General features: G+C 36.7%; 2 protein-coding genes across 6 annotated transcripts in view; one reads left to right on the top strand and one right to left on the bottom strand.

Annotated features, from left to right (window-relative positions):
• Nucleotides 1-1928: 1928 nt before the first annotated feature.
• On the top strand, nucleotides 1929-13302 carry LYSMD3 (LysM domain containing 3). Its single transcript, XM_043913579.1, has 3 exons — nucleotides 1929-2132; nucleotides 6285-6547; nucleotides 11129-13302. Exons 2-3 carry the CDS (start codon nucleotides 6293-6295, stop codon nucleotides 11792-11794), a joined length of 921 nt encoding a protein of 306 aa, XP_043769514.1. The 5' UTR covers nucleotides 1929-2132; nucleotides 6285-6292; the 3' UTR covers nucleotides 11795-13302.
• Nucleotides 13303-16049: 2747 nt separating this feature from the next.
• Nucleotides 16050-24692, bottom strand: part of POLR3G (RNA polymerase III subunit G) — a 47042-nt gene continuing 38399 nt past the window's right edge. For all 5 annotated transcript variants that reach the window (XM_043913582.1, XM_043913581.1, XM_043913583.1 and 2 more), the window contains 2 exons: nucleotides 22067-22213; nucleotides 16050-18434 (listed from right to left, as the gene is read on the bottom strand). In XM_043913582.1, coding sequence (XP_043769517.1) covers nucleotides 18348-18434; nucleotides 22067-22213 — 234 coding nt within the window. In that variant the 3' untranslated portion in view covers nucleotides 16050-18347. The remainder of the gene's footprint in view (nucleotides 18435-22066; nucleotides 22214-24692) is intronic.

Genomic DNA, 24692 nt, shown 5'->3' with positions numbered 1-24692 from the left:
AACTTTCACATTTCCAAGTAACACTCTTAACTGGTTGCATCAATTTGCACTCTTATTAAAATACAGTTTTTATTCTGGGACATACCACAAAACCTAAATGTTTAATGACAGAAATACACATTCCTAGAAACTACATATTATTTTCTCTACAGCCTTTGAATGAAAACTGTCAGAGGAGGTCTAAAAAACTGAAAATCCTTTTAGCCTTGCTCAGTACTAGGGACATCCTTTTTCTCAGACAAAGTATTTGTTCCTACTGGCCAGTTTTTTGGAACTTAGCCAAACTTCATGGCTAACTGCCTCCTTTGCATATTTTTATAATAAAACATAATTCTATTATTGTCTTTTTGTAAAAAGTTCACTAACTGCACCTTTGTTAAATATAAATAATGGTTCAAGAGCATGCACATATCATTGAGAAAGTATTTATACAAAGGAAATAGGTAGCAGTCCTGTAGAAGCGCTTGAAAGTCTATCTCCTGGACTTTCACATGGATTCCACTGCCTATTGACATTAAAATAAGAAAAGTAACCTATATGCAGAAAGAAGGTTGGATTCACATTAACATTCATGAAGGCTGAGCTGCTTGAGCCCTACACATCAAGTAGGGAAAATATCCTTTGTCTACTGATGAGAAAATGTCTCAGTGATAAATGGTTACAGACAGGGGTGTCAGAAGGGCAACAGCACACAGAACAGCTCCGACAAACTTAAAAAACGTGTTGTTGTTGTTTTTTTTTAAACTCTTCTACTCCAGTTCTTTTTGTTGCATTGTGGAGCAGAGTGCCTATCTCCAGAAATAAAAGAAAAAATATTGCAATTCAGAATTCCTAACCTTTACTGAGGCACTTCCCAGAAAACAGAAATCTTTGAAAACAATCTTTGAAAATAATCTAAAACAAAGCTTCAAAGACTTCATGATGCATAAATATTCAGACACTCTTCAAAGAAGTACACTGCACCCTGCCTGTTTGGGTCTAAAATGCATATTGTCATAAGAACAGGCTGGTCGTCAAAGTGTAAAGCCTAACGTCAACACTGGGAGACATTACGCACATCATCAAAAACGCTTTACACTTATTTACATAAATTCAAACACGTTATTACCCTCATTCAGTAAACTTCTGAGAAGCACCATGTATGATGTCATGAGTTTGTCATTTAACAAACTAAAATCTTATTGCCTCCAAAACAAACGTGGTAGGCTTTCAGTTAATTTTCCAAACAAATTAAGTTACCATTTGTAAACAGCCTTGTCTCATTGAGAAAAGGAGGCCTGAAAACCCCGGGCTCGAGGGCAAACATTTTCTGGGGCCTAACTCTAGGTGGCTCACTTTCCTCATCTAAGAATATAAAGGTTGAAACAATCGTCCGCCGCCGCCCAAGGGTTTTTTTTCCTCCAGTATTTTGTCTTTTCTGCAGGAGTCGAGAGGATTCAGTTCGAAGAGCAAGAAGCACGGAATAATTTAAAATATGGATGTCAATACTATGCTTTGGGGCGTCCTTCCCCACATCACAGAAACCTTCAGAGGCAAAGAGGAAATGCACAGCAGCCCCGGACAAACCCTCACAAACCCTCAGTACCTCCCCCACCCCTTCAGTGTTTTCCAGCCGGCCTTTGCCTACGCTGTGCGAAAGAAACAGACGACCACACGAAGTCCGCCCAAATAGCTGGATTAGACTGCGGATTTGGCCCCGAAGCTTTTATGTACTGGGGAAAATGAGGGGGCGGGGCCAAAGGGGAGGAGTCAGGGGCGGGGCTGGAACCCGCACCCGACTTCCGGGCTGCGGCGGAATCCCTGCGCCTGCGCGCCCGCGTCGGCTTGTAGTTAGGGATTCCCGGGTTCTTGGGCTCGCCCTCGCGCCCCCGCCCTCCGCCTCCTCCGGGTCCCATCCCACCTCCGCCCACTTGACGCGATGACGCACGGCAGGTTTGCGGACGTGGCGGCGGCGCACGGCACGAAAGGCGGAGACGTTGGTGGTGGTGGTGGTGGCGGCGGCGGCGGCAGCGGCGACGACGGTGGAAGACAGGGCCAGTCAGAGACGGAGGCTCGGCCATGAACTGGCCCGGGACGGCGGCGGCGGACCTGGTGGCGGTCTCCTCGTTGAGTGCCCCCTGCTAACGGGACAGGTAAAGATGGCGGCCAGAGGTGGGTGCGGGGTAAGGGGGTGGCCGGGTCCGGCCGGCGGCGTTGGGGCCCCGGCTGCACCTTCGCTGGAGGCGGCGCGGACCCAGCGGCCGCAGATGTGGCGGGCCGGCTGTCGGGGGCTCGGACCCCGGCACCGCTTGAAAGAGACTTCGAGGCAGCGGAGACCTTCGAGACCAGCTCCACCAAAGCCCCTTGTTACACCCTCGGGGAAACTGAGGCTCAGAGGAAAGGCTTCTCCCTGCCCGAATCCCGGAGCAGCGGATTTCCCAACTAGACACCTTTCTCCCACAACCTCGTGTTTGTGTTGAATATTCGTTGACAGCATCTGGTCCACATCGTCCCAAGTGCGATGACAACATAGGGATCTGAGGTTTAATCTTCGCTAGGTGTAGAGAAAGAAAAAAGAACTAGATGTGTGGAGAGAAGGAGGAGGGAAGGTAAGTTTTTAGAAACTCGATTGACCCTGAGAAAACAGTCTCTCTGATACTGTCCCAGTGCTGAAGTAGCTTGTGACCTGTGGCCCTTTTATTGCTGCTTGCTTAAGGAATGTCAAAGCGAAAACACCCAACAGCATTTATAGAGCACGCAGGCATTGGGGAAATAATTTTCGGTTACCGAGTGAGCTGATGAGTGCTTTAACACGGGGTCCATTGGGTTACTTTTTTGCCAGTTCTTGTAATCTATGTAGCATGCAGGCTTGTTTCAGTTTTCTGAAGGAGGCATTTGTGCTTTCTGTCCTGCCTTGAGAGAACTGTAACAGGTGGAGCAAATTGAGCCAGATGACTTCACTACTGTGTACTTTGTAATCTTTTATATAGTTGGCTCAGATAATTACATGCCAGGGCCAGAGTCTAGCTTTTCATGTCAATTAGGGACACAACCAACTCTTGATTATTCAGAGACAAACTATCCAGTTTGTGGTATTCTACTGCCTGCGTTACTTCAGTACACGGGGAGTGGAGATCGTGAGACACATACATTGTTTCGCAGTGTATCATGGAGTTGCTCCTGCTAAGTGACTTCAGTCGAGTCCGACTCTCTGCGACCCTGTGGACTGTAGCCCACCAGGCTGCTCTGTGCCTGGGATTCTCCAGGCAAGAATACCAGAGTGGGTTGCCATGCCCTCCTCCAGGGGATCTTCCCGACCAATGGATCGAACCTGCATCTCTTAGGTCTTCGGCGTTGGCAGACAGGTTCTTTACCACTGGCGCCACCTGTGTATTGCATATTATGGAGAGACACTGATATCAGTATCTAAAATGGTTTTGGGCCTTGCTCAGTGAATTTCAGCGGTACTAAGCCACTTTGGGGTTCTAAGAACAAATTATCAGGAGAAAAAGTCTTAAGTTGGCAGCATAACTGAGTTAGTATAGCCTAGTGTAAATTGCTGTATATTAAGTGGTTCATAACTTGTAAAACTTTTTGAGACTATGAAAACAATAAATGTTATCCCCAGAAAAGTGTGCATATGTATAAAATTTTGCTTAGGAATACACAGTATTCACAGATATTTCCAAGATTAAAGACAGTATTGAAAGACAGTTAAATAAGTGGAAATAAAATTATTATCTGTTTTAGGTGAAGGTGAGATACTCTTTCAACTTCTTTGAGAACAAAATAAAAATAAAGCATCCTTAATTTATTACGATATTAAAACAAGTTTCATCTTTAAGCTTGTTAGAGTTGTCACTTGTTAGAATTCCTTGAAGGGAATAGATGTGATTTTAAAACCGTTTTTGAGATGTAAAACGTGGGTAGCTTTCTTTAGTTTGGTGGCTGCTGAGTTAGGAGTTCCAGTTTATGGTAGTAAATAATGTAGCTTTTGGGGGAACAGGTGAAATTATCAACTTAATATGTAGCTATTAGTTACTTATTGAGTAGAAACTTTTGAACTTTTAAAGCATTACCGTGTTGCCATAGAGCAGGGTCAGAAACTGGTTTTCTGGGGTTGGATTCAATGATATGAAATAGTTTCCAAAGTTTTAAGTATGTCCCAACATAGTAGGTGATATATTGTGTATATTACAAATTCAGACTTTTGGAGTTGGTCTTTTCTGATTTTTTTCTTTTCCTTGTCCATAGTATTCACAACTGCTTTTGGGAAATCATTTAGTCTTGGCTTTCATTGCTCAGCATGGTCATGATTTCCTCCTCCTCTGATTACTTCTTTTCCATCTTTGCAGGCTGATCTTCCTTCATCTAAATACTAAATGTAGCAGTTCTCCAAGGGTCCGCATTGGACCCACTTTTCTTATTCTGCGTGCTCTCTCTCTAGGTAATCTCATCTATACAGCTTCAGTTTCTACCTGTGTGCAGACGAGTCATGAAATTATGTCACCCAGACCTTTCTGAATTTGACTACATAGTCCACTTGACTATTTGACATTCTTTTTGGTTGTCTTAAAGGAATTTATAATCAAAGTCACCCACTCTCACCATGCTCTTCCAGTGTTCCAAATCTTAGAGAATGGCATCAGTGTTTACTCAGGGACACAAATCAGAAATCTTGGTGTGACCTTTAACTAATTTCTTTTCTTCGTATCTGAGCCACATCGTTAAGCCCTAAGTATTTTACCTTCCCAATTCTTTTTACTACTTCTCTACTCTCTTTCACAATTATTGAAAATAACCTATCCTTCCTTATGTGAAAAATTACTATAAACTAAAACTGTGAGCGTGGAATTGGTTTTTTATGTTCTTTTTTGTTTTTAACACTGATAGACTTTGGTGGGGGAGGGCCTGGTTGCCACCTGGGATCCCACTCTCCTGACAGAGGTATGAAGGGATTTAGAAACCTTTGTGCAGTGTCTGTATTCTGGGGCCCCAGGGCAGGAAGTGGGTAATTGCTGGGTGGCCTGGAGGTGGGGAGGCAGTGCCCTTGCTACCTGCATGCCCACATCCACCCTGAACATGATGGTGGGGTGAGATGCTCTGGGTGGGATGAGCAAGTCCCCAGGCTAGGGCCAAGTTGGCCACAGGGGTTGTGGCAGGTGGCCACCACTTCAGCAGCACTAGGTACCACAGTTACTGGGCATCTTGTTGCTGGCATTGTCAGTGGTGAACCTGTAGTCACACGTGAGCTCCTCACCATGCGGGAGGCAATGCAGGGTAGGTAAAATGACGACGTGCCCTAGCCCTCCACGTGGATGACTGGAGAAAGCAGTTGGGTTCACAGGAGTGGGTGATGACGCAGATAGCATTGCCATACATCGTGGCACCCCTGTGTCAAAGTCATCCATTCGGAACACACAGCACCGAATGCCCCTCCCGTTGGAGAACTTATCCCACTTTTTTTAATGAGAATAGGTCAGCTTGATGAATGTGAGTTGTGAGTGAGTACACTTAAGTCAGCTCTCATCTCCGTCTTAAAATGTCTTTTCTGAAGTAGAAATGAATATAGTGTCTTAAAATCTGTTCACAGTCTCTGTGGACCATAAATTGAGTTTCATGGGGGCTTTGGTAAGCTAAAAGTTTGATGAAAAGCTGCCAGGGAAGAAAAATCTTTGGTGGGAAGAAAAATTCCTGGTTGAGAGCAAAATCATGACCTGTGTAGATGGCACATATTGTACTGAATATAAATAGTGAAATCAGCCTGATCCAGGGAAGTGGGAAGAGAGTCCAAAAGATAGTTCAATCTCGTGGAACTTAAAACTCAGGACAACTCAGAAAGTTTGGGGTTTATAAAAGTATTGTGTGTATATATGTAAAAACTATATATACTTTTTTGATTCCATCAGATCTATAAATTATATATATAATCACACGTTTTTAAGATGTGTGATTTAAAATTATTTTTTATATTTCTTATATCTTCTTCACATACTCAGAATGGGGAAACTTAATTTTTTGACCTGAAATAATATAGCAATTTGCCCTTATTAAAATGTAAGCATCACTATTGTGTGACATATGGTCTAAAAGAATGGATTACCTCTTCCTCCCATCCCATTGTCCCCATTGCCAGATATGCTCATTGTTCTTCAACAGCTACAAAACTTGAACCTAAGTTTTTAAATAACTCAAACCATTCTTTAAAAAATAAAATATAGAGTGTCTTGAATATAAGATTCATGTAAATCAGTCAAATGGATCAGCTACATTCCAAAGTTCTCTCTGCCTTCTTTCCCCACCAGATTTGGACATGGCAGGGAGGCATCAGAATCGTAGTTTTCCTCTTCCAGGAATTCATTCAAGTGCTCAAGTACATACATTTGGAAATTGTACAGACAGTGATATGCTGGAGGAAGATGCTGAAGTGTATGAGCTTCGATCCCGAGGAAAAGAAAAAATCCGAAGAAGTACATCAAAAGATAGACTTGATGACATTATAGTGTTAACAAAAGATATACAGGAAGGAGACACTTTAAATGCAATAGCCCTTCAATACTGTTGTACGGTAAGTTTTAACCTGATTTTGCATAATGCAGCCCCAATTACATTATTTGTTCACAGTACAAGTTGAAGTAAAGTCTGTGCCCTTTCATCTTTGTTCCTTCACCACCCCCCCTTTTTTTCCTCTTTCCACAGAAATCTCTTATCCTGTTGGTGGCTGTTAACTTCTTAAATTTTAAGTGAACACTTGAATTGTTTATTTCTAAATCATGATTCTGTTTTCAGATTGAAAACACTGAAATGTATTTATTTTTCTCCTTATTCAGGTTGTAAGAGAATGTAGAAATATATGAGGAAAATTTTTTTCCTGTCCCAATTTCCTAAGATAAAACACACTGGTGTATTTCTTTCCATACCTTTTCTGGGGGGAGATGTATATGTATGTGGTGATGTTTTTAAAATTGGTTTATATTTTCCGTGTTACTGTGAAAGTTGCCTCTGACTTTTTCATTTCTTAGTATATCATGGACATCCCTCATAGCCATATAGGTCTAACTCACTATGTTATATAGCTTACGATGTTCCATAGTATGGATATACCACAATTATTAAATTGTTCTCTTATTCATGGGTAGTCAGGATTTCCTCCATGTTTTGCATTGGGCAGTGAATGTTGTCACTACTAATACTTTTGTTTCTGTGAAATAGATTCTCATAAGAGGGATTTATAGAGGAAAGGTATATTTTTTACTTTACTAGGTATTAAGCTTTGTTTAAATTCATTTTATATCTGTGTCATGTCCATCTTGCATCCATAGCATGGAATCTGTTTTCATGTAAACACATTCAAATCTTTTGTTATCAAAGTTTTTATTCTTATGCTCCCAAAAGAATTTTGAAATGTATGTACTAGGTAACACCTTGCACATTTTAAAGTGAACATCTTAAATACATCTTGACTTAAAATTGTCACAAAGAATTTAATTTCCAGAATGTTGTCAATATTGATATTTAAAAATAAGACTGTTAGAATATTCTTTAAATGTATGCATGGAATTCTAAATACCACCAGGATTTGCTACCTAAAATCATTCATTTAAAATATAAGCTCTTTTTTTAGTAGCATGAAATTTTATATATTCCTTTTTCTCCTTGATTAATATTTTCATTCTCCCCCTCAAAATCTTTCATACTGTAAAATATATTTATGCTTGAAAACCTTTTATTGGTTACCTGTCACAGTTCCCTGCAGTAGAAACACACATATATTGATAAATTTATATATATATTTAAATTTAATTTTATAAAGTTTCCTATGACCATGAGGTTCTATGTGTTATTTTTTATGAATAAGTACTGCAGTTATTTATGATTGATCAAAACAAATATACATTTTAATTAATAAAATATTTTATTGAAATGCATTTCTTGATGGAGTAAGAAAAGCTGGGTTTGGGGTTTTTTTGTGATTTGTTCATGTATGGGAACATTATTTATTGTTAGAAAATGATTTTATTCTTTAATGCAGATAAAATTGTTAATATGTATTCTGTAGCGAAATAAGACCGTGGAGAAATAAACCTTAGAAGGTTGTTAATGGAAAATAATAAAGACTTTAAGATTGGGGCAAGGCTAAAAATATCAAGATGGAGATCCAAGAGAAGAGTGTGATCTAGTAGCTTTATTAGAGAAAGACAGTAGTTTTCTAGAGCCTAGAAAGTTTTCTTAGAAGAAATTTGAAATGCCATCTAAATGATCAAAAATAGGTTATATTTTTAATCAGTGAGGTTTTGAAAAGGACAAAGTATTTCAGACATATGACAGTGAAGTAGAAAAGATACCAAGGAGGAAATAAAGTAGACAACAGGAAGTTTATCAGGTGTTTCAGGAATGCGTGACGCCGACTAGGATAAAGCGCTTGAAGGGAACTGAGGGGAGCCTGACATGTAGTGAGAGAGCGCCATTTTACAGTTTTAGAGAGTGCTGCAAAAGGAGGGTGGGGGTGGGGGGTGGGCAGGAGAGCCTGCTGGTGCATTGGAGGGAATCTAAGAAAGAGGTTACTGGAATACCCAGTGAATGGAAGTGTGTGGGCTAAAATATTTATAGAAAGGGTAGAGAAGAAGCTGATAGAAAATGCATTGGGGGGGGCAATCACAGGATGTGTCTGCTGTTTCCTTAATTAAATGCAGACTGATGAAAGGCATTTAGCTTAACAGAGAAGATGGCATTGGCCATAGTAATGGGAAAATTGATAAAGCGGAGTTAGGGAGGTAAACAGTGCTGTTTGACAGAGCTCAACTAGTGGGAAAAAAAAGATTAATCTTATAAAAAGGATTTATCATTTAAAAATTACGGAAATTAGTGCCAAATTCTGCTTATAAATATTCAACCTTAGGAATTATTAAAATATGCCTGTATAAAACAGTGATAAGAGGAACAAAAAGTTCAGGGTTGGAATCCTAAATGTAACCAAGGAAGTTAGCATAACAGAGAAAACATTATAGGGATATTTAGAGAGGTAGAGGCTAAATCTTGGAAGCATGGTTCAGAAAGATTGCTGAGTAGTTATTAGTTGGAATATACAATACCAAACAAAGGAGCATTTAGAGAATAGGGTCAGGCTTTCAGTGAATCCTCATTTGTGTTAAGATTCCTAAGGTAGTAAAATGACGAAGCACCCTTTAACATTCCACTGTCTTCCACTGTCGTCTCCTCTCTTTTCCTTCCACACATACACTTCAAAGGAATTCACTTTTTCTCATTCTGTATTACACTGGATCAGTAATATGCAATTAATCCAGGTCACTGCTGCTGCTTAAAACTGTTTGATAACCTGAATTCTGCAGGTTTCTGATTTTCTTACTATTAAAGTTTAATAGCTGCTGCTGCTGCTAAGTCACTTCAGTCGTGTCCGACTCTGTGCGACCCCATAGACAGCAGCCCACCAGGTACCCCATCTCTGGGATTCTCCAGGCAAGAACACTGGAGTGGGCTGCCATTTCCTTCTCTAATGCATGAAAGGGAAAAGCGAAAGTGAAGTCGCTCAGTCGTGTCCAACTCCTAGCGACTCCATGGACTGCAGCCCACCAGGCTCCTCCGTCCATGGGATTTTCCAGGCAACAGTACTGGAGTGGGGTGCCATTGTCTTCTCCTGATATCAGCTAACACTTGCATAATATATGTGTTTCACTGCTGTAGGTGTTCTTTGGACATTTTAATAATCTTCACAGTAACCGTATGTGGTAGGTAGTAGTATTACGGTCATTTTACATACATGAAACTGATTTGCAGAGAGGTTAAACAATCTGCCCCAAATCATACAGCTAGACAGTGTCATGGTCATGCTTCAAACCCAGGTAGCCTGTGCTTGTAACCACTATCATATAGTGCTTTCCTGCCTACTGTTTCTCAGTCTCCTTTGTGGCTTTCTCTTACTCAGCATGCACCTCACATGTTGGCATTCCTCAGGGATCTTTCCTGGTACCTTTTCCTAGCGAATCTACTCTTGTGACGTCAATGACCATTTCTGCTGGTAATCCACAAATCTCTCTCTTTAGCTGGGTTCATTCTTCTGAATTTCAGACATTCATCTCTAACTGCCTTTTGCACATCCTCCACTTTCATATTTCAGGCACGTCAAAGTCAACATGTGTGAAATCTGTGTTCATTCTCTCTTACCCCTCTACAGTGTTCCATATCTTAATGAGGGACGTGATTACCCATTGTTGGCCATGTCAGAAACCTAAGTTTTACCCTAGATTCACTTTAACCTCTCTGACATCAATCAGGTGATAAATGATCAGGGCTTAGTTTACAGCTTTGATGGACTAATAATTGAAAGTAGTTGGAGAACCTGGCATAGTAATTGGTAGCCTGAGAAATACTCCCTTACTCTTGCCATTGTTGGCAGGTGGAACGGATATATAGACAAGTTGAGGACTATATAAAATATACAAGGAAAGCCTTTAAAAATGACTGATCTTGGGAGGAGCTGAATAATGCATTTACAGCAAGAAGTTTAGGGGGAAATGGCTTTCAGAAAACAAGTGAAGGAGATAAATTATCATTTTATTAATTCCAACGTGTATTTTTAAAAATAAAATATTTTAACATCTTTAAATCAGAATGGTGGCATCTTCAATATTTGGTGGGTTTTTTTTTACCCTTATGATACATAAAATAATGGGACACCCTAAGAGTGGATGGCATCTTAGTTTTGATAAAACGTGGTACTTTTTTTGGGTTAGGTTGACATTTGCCTATGCTCTAACTGCCACACAAGAAGAAAGAACTTAAGTCTGTAATCCCTCCTTCACAAATTGTTTACAGGCATCAGAAGTGTGATATTTGTACATGAGGTACAAAGAGAAATATCAGAAGATCCTAGAATCTATTTAAATAACTAGAATTAGTGTTAACAATATATGGGGTGATAGTAGAATATAACTGGTGATTTCTTAAGACTGGTAGATCAAGAGTGGTGTAGAACTGTTATCCACAAATAAAATCTCTCTGGATGTGATAACTCAATACTTCTAATATTAAGCTCATTTTTCCCCCTCTAAAAGTAACGGGTGAATGAATTGTTACTACTTTTATTTTGATTCAGAATTTAGTTGAATGTTGTTTTTTTTTTTCTTTACAGGTAGCAGATATCAAGAGGGTTAACAATCTCATCAGTGACCAAGACTTTTTTGCCCTTAGGTCTATCAAAATTCCAGTAAAAAAGTTTAGTTCATTGACTGAAACACTTTATCCTCCAAAAGGAAGACAGGCTTCACGTCCTTCTACTGTTCAATACCTTCCAGAACAACAGGAAGTTTTGTCAGCTAATGACTCTCTTTCTTCCACTGAGTCAGCTGGTAGCTTTCTAAAAGAAGTAGACCGAGACATCGAACAAATAGTAAAGTGTACAGACACCAAAAGAGAGAACCTTAATGAGGTGGTGTCTGCCTTGACAGCACAACAGGTCCGTTTTGAACCTGATAACAAAAACATTCAACGGAAGGATCCTTACTATGGAGCAGACTGGGGAATAGGGTGGTGGACAGCTGTAGTGATAATGTTGATAGTAGGCATAATCACACCCGTGTTTTATTTGCTGTATTATGAAATTTTAGCTAAGGTGGATGTCAGTCACCATTCAACAGTGGATTCTTCACATTTGCATTCAGGAGTCACGCCCCCATCACAGCAGAGAGAAATGGAAAATGGAATTGCTCCAACTAAAGGACTGCCCTTTGGTGCACAAGATGATCATAAACTATATAGTCAAGATTCTCAGTTACCTGCTGCTCAACACAAAACGTAGCAGTTGGTTCACAGTTACAGTGTTCCAATCACATGTGCATTTGGAATGTGGTGAATCAGTTAGTCAGTAACCACTTCAAAGGCAGAATTTGGAGAGACTGAAGATGCTTTGTTTTTCACCTTTTGTTGTTATTTGGAGCCACTTACTAATGGGTTGAGTATAAAATCCCTACAGTTGCTAGTTGTTGATATTGAAAGCAGTGAATCTGTGTATCTGTTGTATCAATGCTTAAAGCAGAAATGAATTGTGTCTAGGAAGTTCTTGAAAAATGCATCATTTTTCTTAGTCAAGACTGGTTATGTTTAAATTTTATTTTTTAAGTATTTTTGTTTTGAGGTTGTTAATAATAAATTTAAGCAAATAATGATAGCATCAGATGTCTGCAACTGAGGAAAATTTTAATACTGTGAACCATCAAGATGTTCAGTTGCAAGAAAGTCTGATTCTAAAATTATTTGATAGCACTTAAAATTCTATTTTGAAATTAAAAAAAAAACACATTTAGTTCATCCGCTATGAAAGCATAAATAGAACAGAAATGGGAAAGTTATCTATAATGTCTGTAATAGAGGGTGAGATATATCATTAAACCCCCCAAATAATGTGTTACTGTTGGGAAGTTGCTGTTTGGTCACTAGAACACTGGATTATGTCAGGATGTAAAGTTTATCTTTATTTCTTAAAGAATGCTGCCACTGCTTCTGTTTTTTAAGTAATTATATTTTCCTCTGATATTTGAAAGCACTTTTGTTGTTCTATAATGAAAGTGTTACACATGTAAAGATTACCATTATTTAGGAAATATTTCCTTACATACTGTGATACGTTGTTGCTGTATTACATGTAGTAACATGCCTTAATTACATTTAATGCCTTATATAATTTTTAGAATTAAGCATTGTTTCAGATAGTCCAATAGGATTCATAACATAGGCTGTATAAAATTAGCCTCCACCTTCACTATCAAGCACAAGTTGATGGGACGAAAACATTTTCACTGTCTGTCTCTGAGGTCTGTTGCAGAAAAGCAGGGGTAGAGAGACTGTTATCATTAGCAGTAACAGACATATTGCTTTATTGATCCCTTAGCCTCTAGAGTTTTTCAAAGAGGAAATGTTCAACTTAAATCCTTTTTCCCTGGACTAGAGCATCACATTGGGGAGCAGGGGCCAGAGGTGTATGGTTTGGTCAGAAGGGGTTTATAGGGCCACATTTAAAAATCTACTGTGGATCAGACAGACTCTGGCTAAATAAGCATTTGCATATGGATTCCATCATTTAATTTTTAAAAGTATGTGTTTTTAAAATGTTATCAAAATAATTCATTAGAAGTAAGATTTGGTGGAGTCTGGCTTGCCTGTTTTGTGTATAATAAAGTATGCACCTTAAGATACATAATAACACCTCATTTTCTGGGCATTATTTCCTAACTTTTAATGTTTAAGCTTTTCGACCAGTTGTTCTATATTTCAGATTTCAATCTGGATACAAAGTGAGGTGAACAAATACACACACACACACACACACACACACACACACACACGAGGCTTAATGTACTTTCAGGAGCAATGTGTCAGAAAGATAGGACAAAGAAGTCAAACATTAACGCCCTTCCATACATCAGAGGGCCTTAGACAATACACACACACACACACACACACACACACGAGGCTTAATGTACTTTCAGGAGCAATGTGTCAGAAAGATAGGACAAAGAAGTCAAACATTAACGCCCTTCCATACATCAGAGGGCCTTAGACAATACACACACACACACACACACACACACGAGGCTTAATGTACTTTCAGGAGCAATGTGTCAGAAAGATAGGACAAAGAAGTCAAACATTAACGCCCTTCCATACATCAGAGGGCCTTAGACAATTACCAAAAAGTGTTAATATGGAAGTCTGTACAAATTGATTTTTAGAGCGACTCTATTAGTTTGAGATTTAAAAAATTGTTTTAATGTGCCTTGGGCATCTTTCTAATTTATGCTCAGTGTTAACTTGGTCAGTTTACATTGTATTTATTAAGTCTGCTGAAAATCAAGTTTTAGGGAAGAAAATAAAGATTATTTTAGGATAGAATGGGCTAGATGGCCTTTGAAGAACTTTTGTTTACATCAAATTGATGAAATTTCAGAGTGTCAAGGATTCCTTTTTGTTTGTGATACTTGGAAATTGACAAAGAGAAGTCTGATTTCCAAAATCATTAACATTTTAAAAAGTAGGTGTACTGTGTTGGTTAAAAACATTTTCTGTCTTGCAGAGTGTCCTGTTCCTTGAAGGAAGTGTAGCATATCCTTATGGCATAGTCAGGCAGTTTTCCTTTGTCCTTACGTTTGAATTATATGTTTTTTACTTGATTGAATATAGTTTGAATTACATATAATTCTATATATATGTTATATATAGAGAGAATTCTATATGTTATATATATAGAATTCTAGATTTTAATCCTTGTCATTTGTTAAAACAATTTCCTAAGCATTTAATAGATACAATAATTTTAACTTTTAAAAAGTACTAAGTAGTACTACAAAATTTGTAGTAAATGCAGATTACTTTGTAAAACTTAATAAAACAAGAAAAGTTATCATTTGATATTGTGGCTTTTGTGTTGAAACCCTTATTTGAATTTACTTTGAGACTTTACATTAGAAGGTATATACACACACACGTATATACATACAGATGTAAAAGTAACAACTGTGAATCACTGCATTTGGTTCACTTAAAATGTTGGAGTTGCAAGTATTTAAGAAAAACTGCTTATTTTTAAAAAGGGCAGTTCTTTCTTAAAAGTTTGGGTACAAATGGTTAAACTTGTTTCAAACAATGGATGGTATTTAAATAATTTTTGCCATCCTATTCCTAGAAAATTACAGGCTTTGTGTCCTTAAAAGATATATTAAGATCAGTTATAGAGTCATTAGGAATTAGAAGACAGTAATGTTAACTTTGAAAACTTGTTTTTTAAAGCTTGTCTTTTTCTGAGCCCTACTTGTTCAATGGCCTGAAGAGTTCTTTAAATGAACAATTATTTAGTTATTAGTTTTACTAAAATTATCTACTTGGAATATGAAGAATACAATTAATTAGGTTTTAGAAATACCATGAAACAGGATCCAGTCAAAGTGTTAGAGAGTCAAGGTGGAGTTTTGGGAAGTCTGTATTTAAACGGTACATGATGGGAATCATTCTTATTTTGAATTACGTTGCTCAGGAAATCAGTATTTTTCTTCCAAGTATGTGCATATTGCACTGTTAGATCACAGAAATCTGAATGCTTTAATTATTTTATGTATGCAAATTATATAAAATTTTTGTATAACGTATTTTATACAAATGCAGCATGAAATTGTAGAATATTATGTTAGCATGTACATCTGTAAAACTGGGTTTTAAAACTTTCTGCCCCTTATTTTTCATATTTTAAAAGATATACAAAATGTAATAAAGTTTCTATTTTATTATTCAATAAAAAAATGGAAGCCGGTTAATTGAATTGAATAAAGCAAATCTTTTCTCCTCCTCTATTTGATAAAAGAGATACTATGTAAGATAGACTGAATTGCCAAAGATTTACCAATTCAGATTCTCCCTTATATTGAAACAAAAATACACTGGATGACTTATAGAACATAAGTGAAAGGAAATGAAAACAAATTTCAGATGAATGTTATTTGCAATGAAAAAGGCCTTATGAGGCATGGAGATTACAGATTGGTCATGTAATAATATACTCTATTTACATCTAAATTTTATTATGAAACACACTTTTCATCTCAAAATGCTAATTTTTAAAAATACTAGTAAAAATCAGTTATTTGGAGTTATTTAATGGAGAATCTGTGGTGTAAACCTTGGTTTCTTCATTTTTAAAAGCATCTTAAAATTGTATTTATAATTTTTCTTATGAAAAGGTACTAACTTCAGAGTCTTTAAGCATACTAAAGAAAAGCCATGACACTGTACATCTGAAAGTGGGGAAGGAAAGGTTAACAAGGTCCAATGAGTGTCAGCATTCTCTCAATATTCAAATCTCTTAGTTTGTTCTTACAGCTAATTTTAATCACCAAGAGTTTTATTGTTGATGGTGGTTTGTCCAAGAACATCTGATACTGATATCCTGCTCAATGAATATACAGTTATTGTACTAGGTAAAATAAGTATTAACAAATTAGCTTTCGCAAACACACGTATTTCAGTAGGGTCAAAATAAAACATCTTAATATAAAACAAAAGGACAATTTTTTTTTTTGCAGGAATTTAATGTGTAAACAAATACAGAAAAATAAGCATTAGAGCAACAAAACAGTTTTGTATCTTATATACAGAAATTTTATTTAAAGACACTTCACCATCAAGGATGAGGCGAATCTCTGCACTAAAGTTTACCTTCTCACAGAATAATTTCACAGTCTTCTTAGATTTTAAGCCAAATAATAAGATTGCCACTGTTAAAAGCAAGCTGCAAATACCTCCTGCCTGTTCTCACAATTAGTCTACTTTGAACTTATGAAGAGACCTTCCCAAGGAGGAAGGCAGTGCGCGTAACAGACACGGCTGGGCCTCCCCAGCAATGCTCGCCCACAGCAGCTGCTTTATCACCTGTGGGACTAAAACGGTGGCAACAAACTGAAAGCCCGGAACAAAGATTCCTCTATCTTTGGTGTATTTGCCTGATTCACATGTTATCTTCAGATTCATAAAAAAGGAAGTAAACAGAACAATAAGGTAAGATTTGTATAAATTAAATAGTATTTAGCTGTAGTACTAAGGAGTTGAGAGAATAAGAAACATGTAAATTACCAACCCTAAATGACTATTGCCCATTACAACTGAAAGGTGAGAATTCTACTCTTAAGTAGACTGCTACTTTAGAGTGTTTCATTCATGTTTTCCATTTATAATCTAAAATTTTTCATAAACTCCTTTAAGAAATCACATAGGATCAACACAATACTGAATAATGGCCCTCGCACCCATAGTGAATTATCTGAGGAAATATTACAATTCAAAGTGGTCTTTTTTTTTTTCCTGAGAAAGCCATATTACAAAATGGCACAAGACAATACACATTTTTTTCCACAATAAAATGAGACGGGAAAATCAAATTTTGATATATTTTTGTGAGGAAAATAAGTCTGTCTCTCAAAACTTTTCAATCACTTTGCCAGTTACAATTTTTTTAGAGGGTGAGAATCAAATTTAAGAATGATCATTTCCACAAGGCGAGAGAATGAACACATATGGTAAACTTTGGTTGGAATTTAAGCAGTTTTTATAGAAAATTGTTTACAAGTGAAGAAACTAAGGCACAGAAAACCTAACCAAGCTCAATTTCAAGGCTGAGTTTAATAGTACAGGTAGAAACAGAATCTAGAGCTCTGGTTCTCAGGTCAGAGGGCAATGGGTGGTATCTTCCCAAGAGGGAAGAAATTATTTCTTTTGGTGAGTAATGTTAACAAATTATTTAAAAAATACATAATATGAATTTCCTTGAAAATCTTTGGCATATGTAAGTCATCAGAAGCTGAAGTTTTTAGATATCCTCCCTCCTACCCCAAACAAAAAGGGGAGCTAGTTTTTAAATGAATCAAGAAAGATTAATCTCAATTTCAAAGTGACCTGAGTTTTATTCTGCATTGTTAAATCAATTGGACAGTTTGAGTCCTATGAAACGTAACAGAGGCCACTACACCTCAAAAACTACACATATATGCATTCTGCAATGAGATTTATACAACTTGAACTTACTCCACATTTTCATCAAGTACAAAATTAAATATCTCAGTCTAATTTTTCATTAACCAATGACTCAAAGATAACAAACTTGTTACAGTGGGATGATTAATTGATCTATAGGATGGTATGAAGTTAGCCCCAAATTCATGTATTTATTTATCCCAGGTCTTCGTATTGGTTTGAGATGTAAGTTATAAAATTAGATTGGCATTTCTCCCTGTGCGTGTGTTTCCAATCACAAAACTTTTAATCTCATAAAATATGCATTTTTAAGAGCTCAGGTAGGTTTTTGTAGTCATAATATAGTAGCACAGAACATTCCATGTAAAAGTAAAAAGTAAAATTGTTTTCAAGTTTCTTTGTTTCTAAAGTGCTCCATGTGCAGTATTAAACCAACTTTCAGATTATAGAAATCCATTATGATGACTAGTAGCAGTTTTAGAAAAGATCAGCAGTTAAATAAGAATAATTTGTTTAAGTATGAATACATGGATTAAAAGATGCAAAAACTCTTTAGGCACATTCTAATCCAAAACATAAAAAAAAAAAAATCCACTTGAATACATTAGAGAGATGACAGAGGTGTTGAGAAGGAATGTCAGTGTCAGAGATTAACTGGTAAGGTAACTAGTGTGTAAACTCAAAGTGGTTCTGAATATTTTAATAACAAGTATCTTTCCAACAAAACAGTAACAAAAATAAAGTACTTACTCATGGCTTATCAGAAATAAAATAGAAAATAAGTCTGTCCAAATGTTCAGAAGCTGTATCATAAAAATATTTTTTGAGAAATTCCATAGCTAGTAGGTTGCTTCATCCATGTTGTCGTCACTGTCTGCACCAAAATCATCTCCATCTTCAAAGTAGGAATTAATGTAGTCATTTTCCTAAGTGAAATGATATACTCCTCAGTAAACTTTAAAAGTATGAGTAGTAACATTAAAGAACATAATGTGGGCTGTCCCTTTAAACATATGTTTATAAATACCAAAGTTAGGTAACTAGAAACTATGCCAGGCTTAAAAGAAGTCTCTGTTATTTCAATGCTTAAAACATTACCTTTCACACATCTACCTGTGCTCTTTCTTCCTTGAGACCACCATCCCCTACTAGTCTCAGGCACCAACTAGCTTAGAGAACACACACGGATGCCCGTTACCAGGATACATCTCATTCATTACACCTCAGAGGAGGGATGATAAGTGGTTTAGCTAGTTTAACCACTATACACTTACTCCAAACAAATGTACAAACACTCAATAAACGAAGTCAATTTACACTAACATTCATTTGAACTAAGAACTAAGGTTTTCAGTTACAATAGCTGAGCATAAGCAGAGATTTTTGCTTTCTATCCAAAAAAAAAAAAAAAAGACCTCAAGATACTGAATCAAACATAGAAGATGACATATTACATTCCATCTAGGGTGGTTCAGTTTCCTTGAAGAGAGATTAATCCCCTGGGAACATTCTAATTCTTATGGGTGAGTAAGACTACTATCCAAGTAAATGACTCAAGATATTTCTGCTTTCTACCAAAAATTCAAAAATCCATTTTGGATATAGATTAAAAGAAATTTAAGGGAGTTATTAACCAACTGCAGCATATGGACTGTCGCTGGATTCCAACTGGAACAAGGAAAAATTTTTTTCCAATCAAAACAATTTGAACACTGGTTTAATACTTGATGATATTAAAGAAATACATTTTATTCTGTTAGCTATGATAATGTTACTGTGATAAAGAACCCTTATTTTTGAGTACATACTCAAAGACTGAAATATTGAAGTTGAAATTCCCAATACTTTGGCCACCTGATGCGAAGAACTGACTCACTGGAAATAACCCTGATGGGAAAGATTGAAGGTGGGAAGAAATGGGGACGACAGAGGATAAGATGGTTGGATGGCATCACCGACTCAATGGACACGAGTGTGAGTAAACTCCGGGAGTTGGTGATGGACAGGGAGGCCTGGCGTGCCGCAGTCCATGGGGTCGCAAAGAGTTGGATACGACTGAGCGACTGAACTAACTGAAATATTTATGGATGAAATGATACAATGCCTGGGATTTGCTTTACAATGATCCAAGGCAGCTGGGGCTATGAAGGGGGTAGGGGGACATGAGTGGACTGGGTGGATGAAAGAGTGGCAGAAAGGCTGGCTATGAATTGATGATTGTTAAAGCTGAGTGATGAGTCTGTAGGTGTTTTTATTACTAGTCACTAGTTTTTGAACATGACTGAAATTTGCCATAAAAAAATTAACCTCCAAGATACTGTTTTGAGGGTGTTAGCCTGCTGTGGCCCCCTTTGCCTGGCAAAGCACAAGCTATTCTTTACTACTTCATGCCCTGCCAAATTAATCTCCATATCTCTATTATCTATAGCAGGAATTATAACAGAGTAATTAAGAAATAGAGACTATTCTCAAAAGAAAGCCTCCTGGATATCATCATTTTTAGGATCTGCATGGTGGGATACTATATATAAATTCATATAAATAATGTAAGAAAGGTAACTTGTATTATTCAGATATGTCTTTCATTACTTTGTCCTCCCTAAACACTTTAATTTCCAACTAAGAGCCTTATCATATCTAGGGTTGTCCTGGTTTCTCTGGTGCTAAGAAATCCAACAGTCTGGAAACCTGGTTGAATCCTGGGAGTAGTGTATGGGGGAGGGGTGGCAGGGTTCAAGTGAGGCCACCTTTACAGGAGACCTTAGTAAGGACACTGGTGTGAAACTGTAAGCTAGTCAGTTTATATACACAGGTGGAAATGAGTAAGGAAGAGACACTGTATTTCAAATTGAGCACATGCTACTTGGGTTTAGACATGAGTACCTCCAAGCATGGTCAGTGATTCACATTTGGTAATTCTGTGAGATTAGTAATTTTGATACATAGATTGGTACAGAGTCAGAACCTATCGAAACTGATGGTATAAAGGGTTCATGGCTTCATTTGGGCCCCTGCTTTTTTCTTTAATTACAACATTCAAAAGGCTGAAAAAAAGTCCATATTTTCTCAATTTTACATGTAGGTGTTATATAGATAATTCGCTCCATTTTACTCTTCCAAACAAAATGCTTATCACATCATATATATATATATACACACACACACACACACACACACATATATATATATATATCTCGATGATTTAATTAGCAGTAATTTTTCATTAGTTAACTGCTAGAAAGAGCAAAGAGAGTAACTTTAAATATGGAAAGGCTTTGAGCTTGCTTATACCCAGACTCACCTAGCCTCACCCTTAAAATATGTATCATTTGTTTATTAAAGTAGAAAGTTGGGTTTTTAAAAAATGAAATACAGTTATATGAACCCACTGGTGGTGTTTAGTACTCTATTAAGACCCAATATAGAATTCTGAAATTACTAGAATTCTAATGTTTGTTGCTCTTGTTAGAACAAATCTTAATTTCAACACAGCTCAACTCAAGTCTAGACTTTTTATAAAGAGATCATTTCAAAAGCCAAAGAATATTCAGGAAAATTTCAAAAAATAGTAACACGCTCTTAAAATATTAACAAATAATGAGAAGTTTCTATTAATTAGAATGTCTTAGTGATGATTCAGACATAGATCAATGGAACAGAGTCCAGAAATACATCTAAGCAGATGAAGGAATCTAAGAGCTGATAAAGGAGAATTTCAAATCAATGCAGAAAGAAAATTATTTAGTACATGAGGCAGGCAATTGGCTAGCCATTTGGAAGCAGATAAAAATGAATCAGTACCCTTCCTGCACACCAATATAAATCTTTTAAAACAAAAATTTAAGGAAAAGTAATTGTAGCATATAATTAAGATTTCTTAGGTGGAGTAGTTCAGGTGAAAGAAAGATTCAGCAGTGTGGTGTGTGAAGCTGAGATGGAGTGAAGACAATGGTCACTGGAATGTATCAACAGAAGAAACTCAGCCTTGGGTTACTACGTGAGGCATCTACAAAGTCCCAAAGAGGCCGTGACCAACAAACTCACCCTGATTGATTGACTCCAGCTTATTTTGAAATGCACCTTGTTTCTGAAAGTTGGAAATCCCAAATCTAAAACACGGAGTCCTGACTCAGTCATACTTGAGGTTGAATTATGAATGTTCTCTGATAGTGTCCACACGCACTTTGGGATTTAAAACCTGATGGTATTTCTGGGATTCCCCCTCAAAATATGACTAAACCCATAATTTATACCTTATTGCTGACTTAAAGTGGTAAGTAGATAAATCTCAAACTAAACTGAACTATTTCCTTAACTTATGGACTCCCACAGTCAAAGCTATCAAGTTACTCTTACCTCCTACATTCCATTTGGTATCACTACAATTTCAATGCTATAATTCTCCTAGTATCAAAGACTTGATGCCATTGACAATAACATACCCCTGGTTCCCATCAGCTTGGTGTTTAATATTTTAATTATATACCACATATCTGATTCCTTATTAGAGCATCCTTGAGTTTAGGAACTTCGCTACTCTCCCAGAATAGACCCTTACCTCTTCCTGCTCCTCTTCATCATATTCCTCTTGTTCAGCAGCATCATCTTCCTCATCATCATCGCCTTCTTTACTTTTCTCTTTGCTTCCTTCTTTCTCTTCATTTTCCTCATCTGATTTTTCACCATCACCTTTCTTTTCCAATTCCTGGTATCAATGAGCTTCATTAATTTAAATGGAAACCACCAGACTCTGACTTTCCTGCTCAACCTCAAGAGAGCAGTTATCTACCACCTAATTCTAACCCTCCCTTACCAACACCTCCAGGCCCTCACCTAGGACACTGTGAGCTACCTCAAGAAAGGAGGTACTCATTGGGTTGTCATTACATTAGTACCTTCTTTGATTTTGTTATTTCATAACTTGGTCTTGGGGGAATTCCCTGGTTGTCCAGTGGCTAAGACTCTGTGCTCCCGATAGAGGGGGGCTGGGTTCGATCCCTGGTCAGGGAACTAGATCCCATGTGCCACAACTAAGAAAGACTCTATGAAGCCAAATAAATAGAAATAAATATTTAAAAAAAACCAAAAACAAACCTCGCTCTTGGGTAACGCTTCGATTTCGGCTCTATATCATAGTACTTTGTTTTTATGATTACTATCCTACTTCCTTCTAAAATATTTTGATTCAGTTTATGAAGAACTTTCAGAATGTTATTTTGTTTTCCTTCTCTTTCATGAAAGGAGAAAAGAGAATGTAATGGTAACATTTCAAAGTGTCTATGTTTTAGCTGCTAAGTGAAACTGTTTAAAATAATATCAAGTCATCTTGGGGTGAATTATCCTATTTGCAGATTATCCATGTTTTTTTTTTCTAACATTTCATTATTTTTTTTTAATTTATTTTTAATTGGAGGATAATTGCTTTTCAATGTTGTGTTGGTTTCTGCTGTAAGGCATGATATCTATGTTTTTATCTCTGTTCTCTCTCGTTATTTACTTCCCATATCCAAGGATTTTTGTTTTGTAATGTATCTGGCAGGTTGGAAAAAAGAGAGATTAAAACTCAAATCTGAGTCAATATTAGCACTTATTAACACCCCTAAGAATGGAGGCAAAGAAGAGATACAGAGTTAGAAAATCTTTGATTATGTGATGGCTCCACTTACCTTGTTAAAATCACTATGCCACCTTCTCATAAGGCACAGATTTAACTTTAAGATTACATCTTTATATTTCTATTATGACCACCAACATTTATTTTCCATTTGATAAAAGACTTGTTTTCATTACTGTTATTATCCATTCACTAATCTGTCCTAAGTTTAATTTGCACAAGTGACAGAATTTCAAAAGTTTTCTAAGAGGTGGGGAATAGCAATAGTTTTATATATTAATACTCATAATTGAGGCAGAAGATCAGTTTAGCTAAAACATTATTAATCAGGAATCAGAACACTAATTCATAAATCTGTAAGTACTGCACCTTATTTTAAGATATTTGCTCTGTAGATTACAGAGAGAAAACATACTTTGTATTTGGCATAACAACTTTATTCCATTCGGCTCTTAAATATTTTTAAAAATCCATTCCCACTTAGCTAGAACAAATAAAATGAAGGTAATAGATATAAGATGATTTATCTTCATACTGGGGCTACTGACCCATGTTACCTTTTATGAATTACTACAATGTAATGTGTGAAATTTCACCAACTGGCAGTCCTGTTGGAAAATTGCAAGCAAACAAAATAGTATTTATAGATTTTTTGAAATGTCTATAAATACACACCTACATATAAAATGATGCTATGTTAATGTTAATGAAGATATAAAATTTTTATTTTCTATTTTAATCAAACCCTAGTAAAAAGGCCTACATCTCACAGACTGTAGTTTAAAGTGAATTGTAGTGCTATTTTAAACTCTGCAAAGTATATGCTATATCCGAAAAATCATGCTGTTAGCTCTTATTTCATAATTAGCAACAGAATTATTTAAACTAGTTATGTGAAAATATTTTTAAAATATAGAATTCATTCAGTCTATGTAGGGAGTGGGAGGTCTTGATTTCCAATACTGCCATCTCAATTATCTTCAAATAAATAACCTCAACTTTATTTCTATCACGTAGACCTAAATCAAACCAATAAAATACCTAAATCAGTTAACAAATATCAGATTTATAAAATTTAGAAAAATGATCTCACACACACTGTCTCATCACTTCATTCCCTTTGTGTTAGGCTATTAGTTTTCATTTGTCTATTTAGTAGTCTCTATTTTCTCTTCTGTGAGATGTAACTATTTACCCTTACTACTTTATGGATTTAAGAACAACGTGAATAACAATGTAAAAAACACAATTTGAAAACAGTTAACTTATGGACAGGAAACAGTCCTTTTTGTTTAAATACTGTAGACCACCCAACAGAGACACCCACCTATAAGCGTGTCATACAGAAATAAGCCCAAATATTAGTGTATGCTGTCTCAGTATTCCCACCATTAGATGTGACTGGATGTCATTCCCTCTCCACAGAAGTTTTATTAAAGAAAACCTGCAATGACTTTTGCTGAAGAAATGAATAACTGAGTCATCTGGAAGCTAGCTGTTCTATTAAAGTTGCTAACTTATGGGGATTTCTAGATTTAAAACTCCAGTTTTAACAATGTACGTGATGAAA

Source organism: Cervus elaphus, chromosome 9 (assembly GCF_910594005.1).
Source record: "Cervus elaphus chromosome 9, mCerEla1.1, whole genome shotgun sequence".
In the NCBI taxonomy this organism is placed as follows: domain Eukaryota; kingdom Metazoa; phylum Chordata; class Mammalia; order Artiodactyla; family Cervidae; genus Cervus; species Cervus elaphus.
This window is presented reverse-complemented; position numbering and strand designations above follow the sequence as displayed.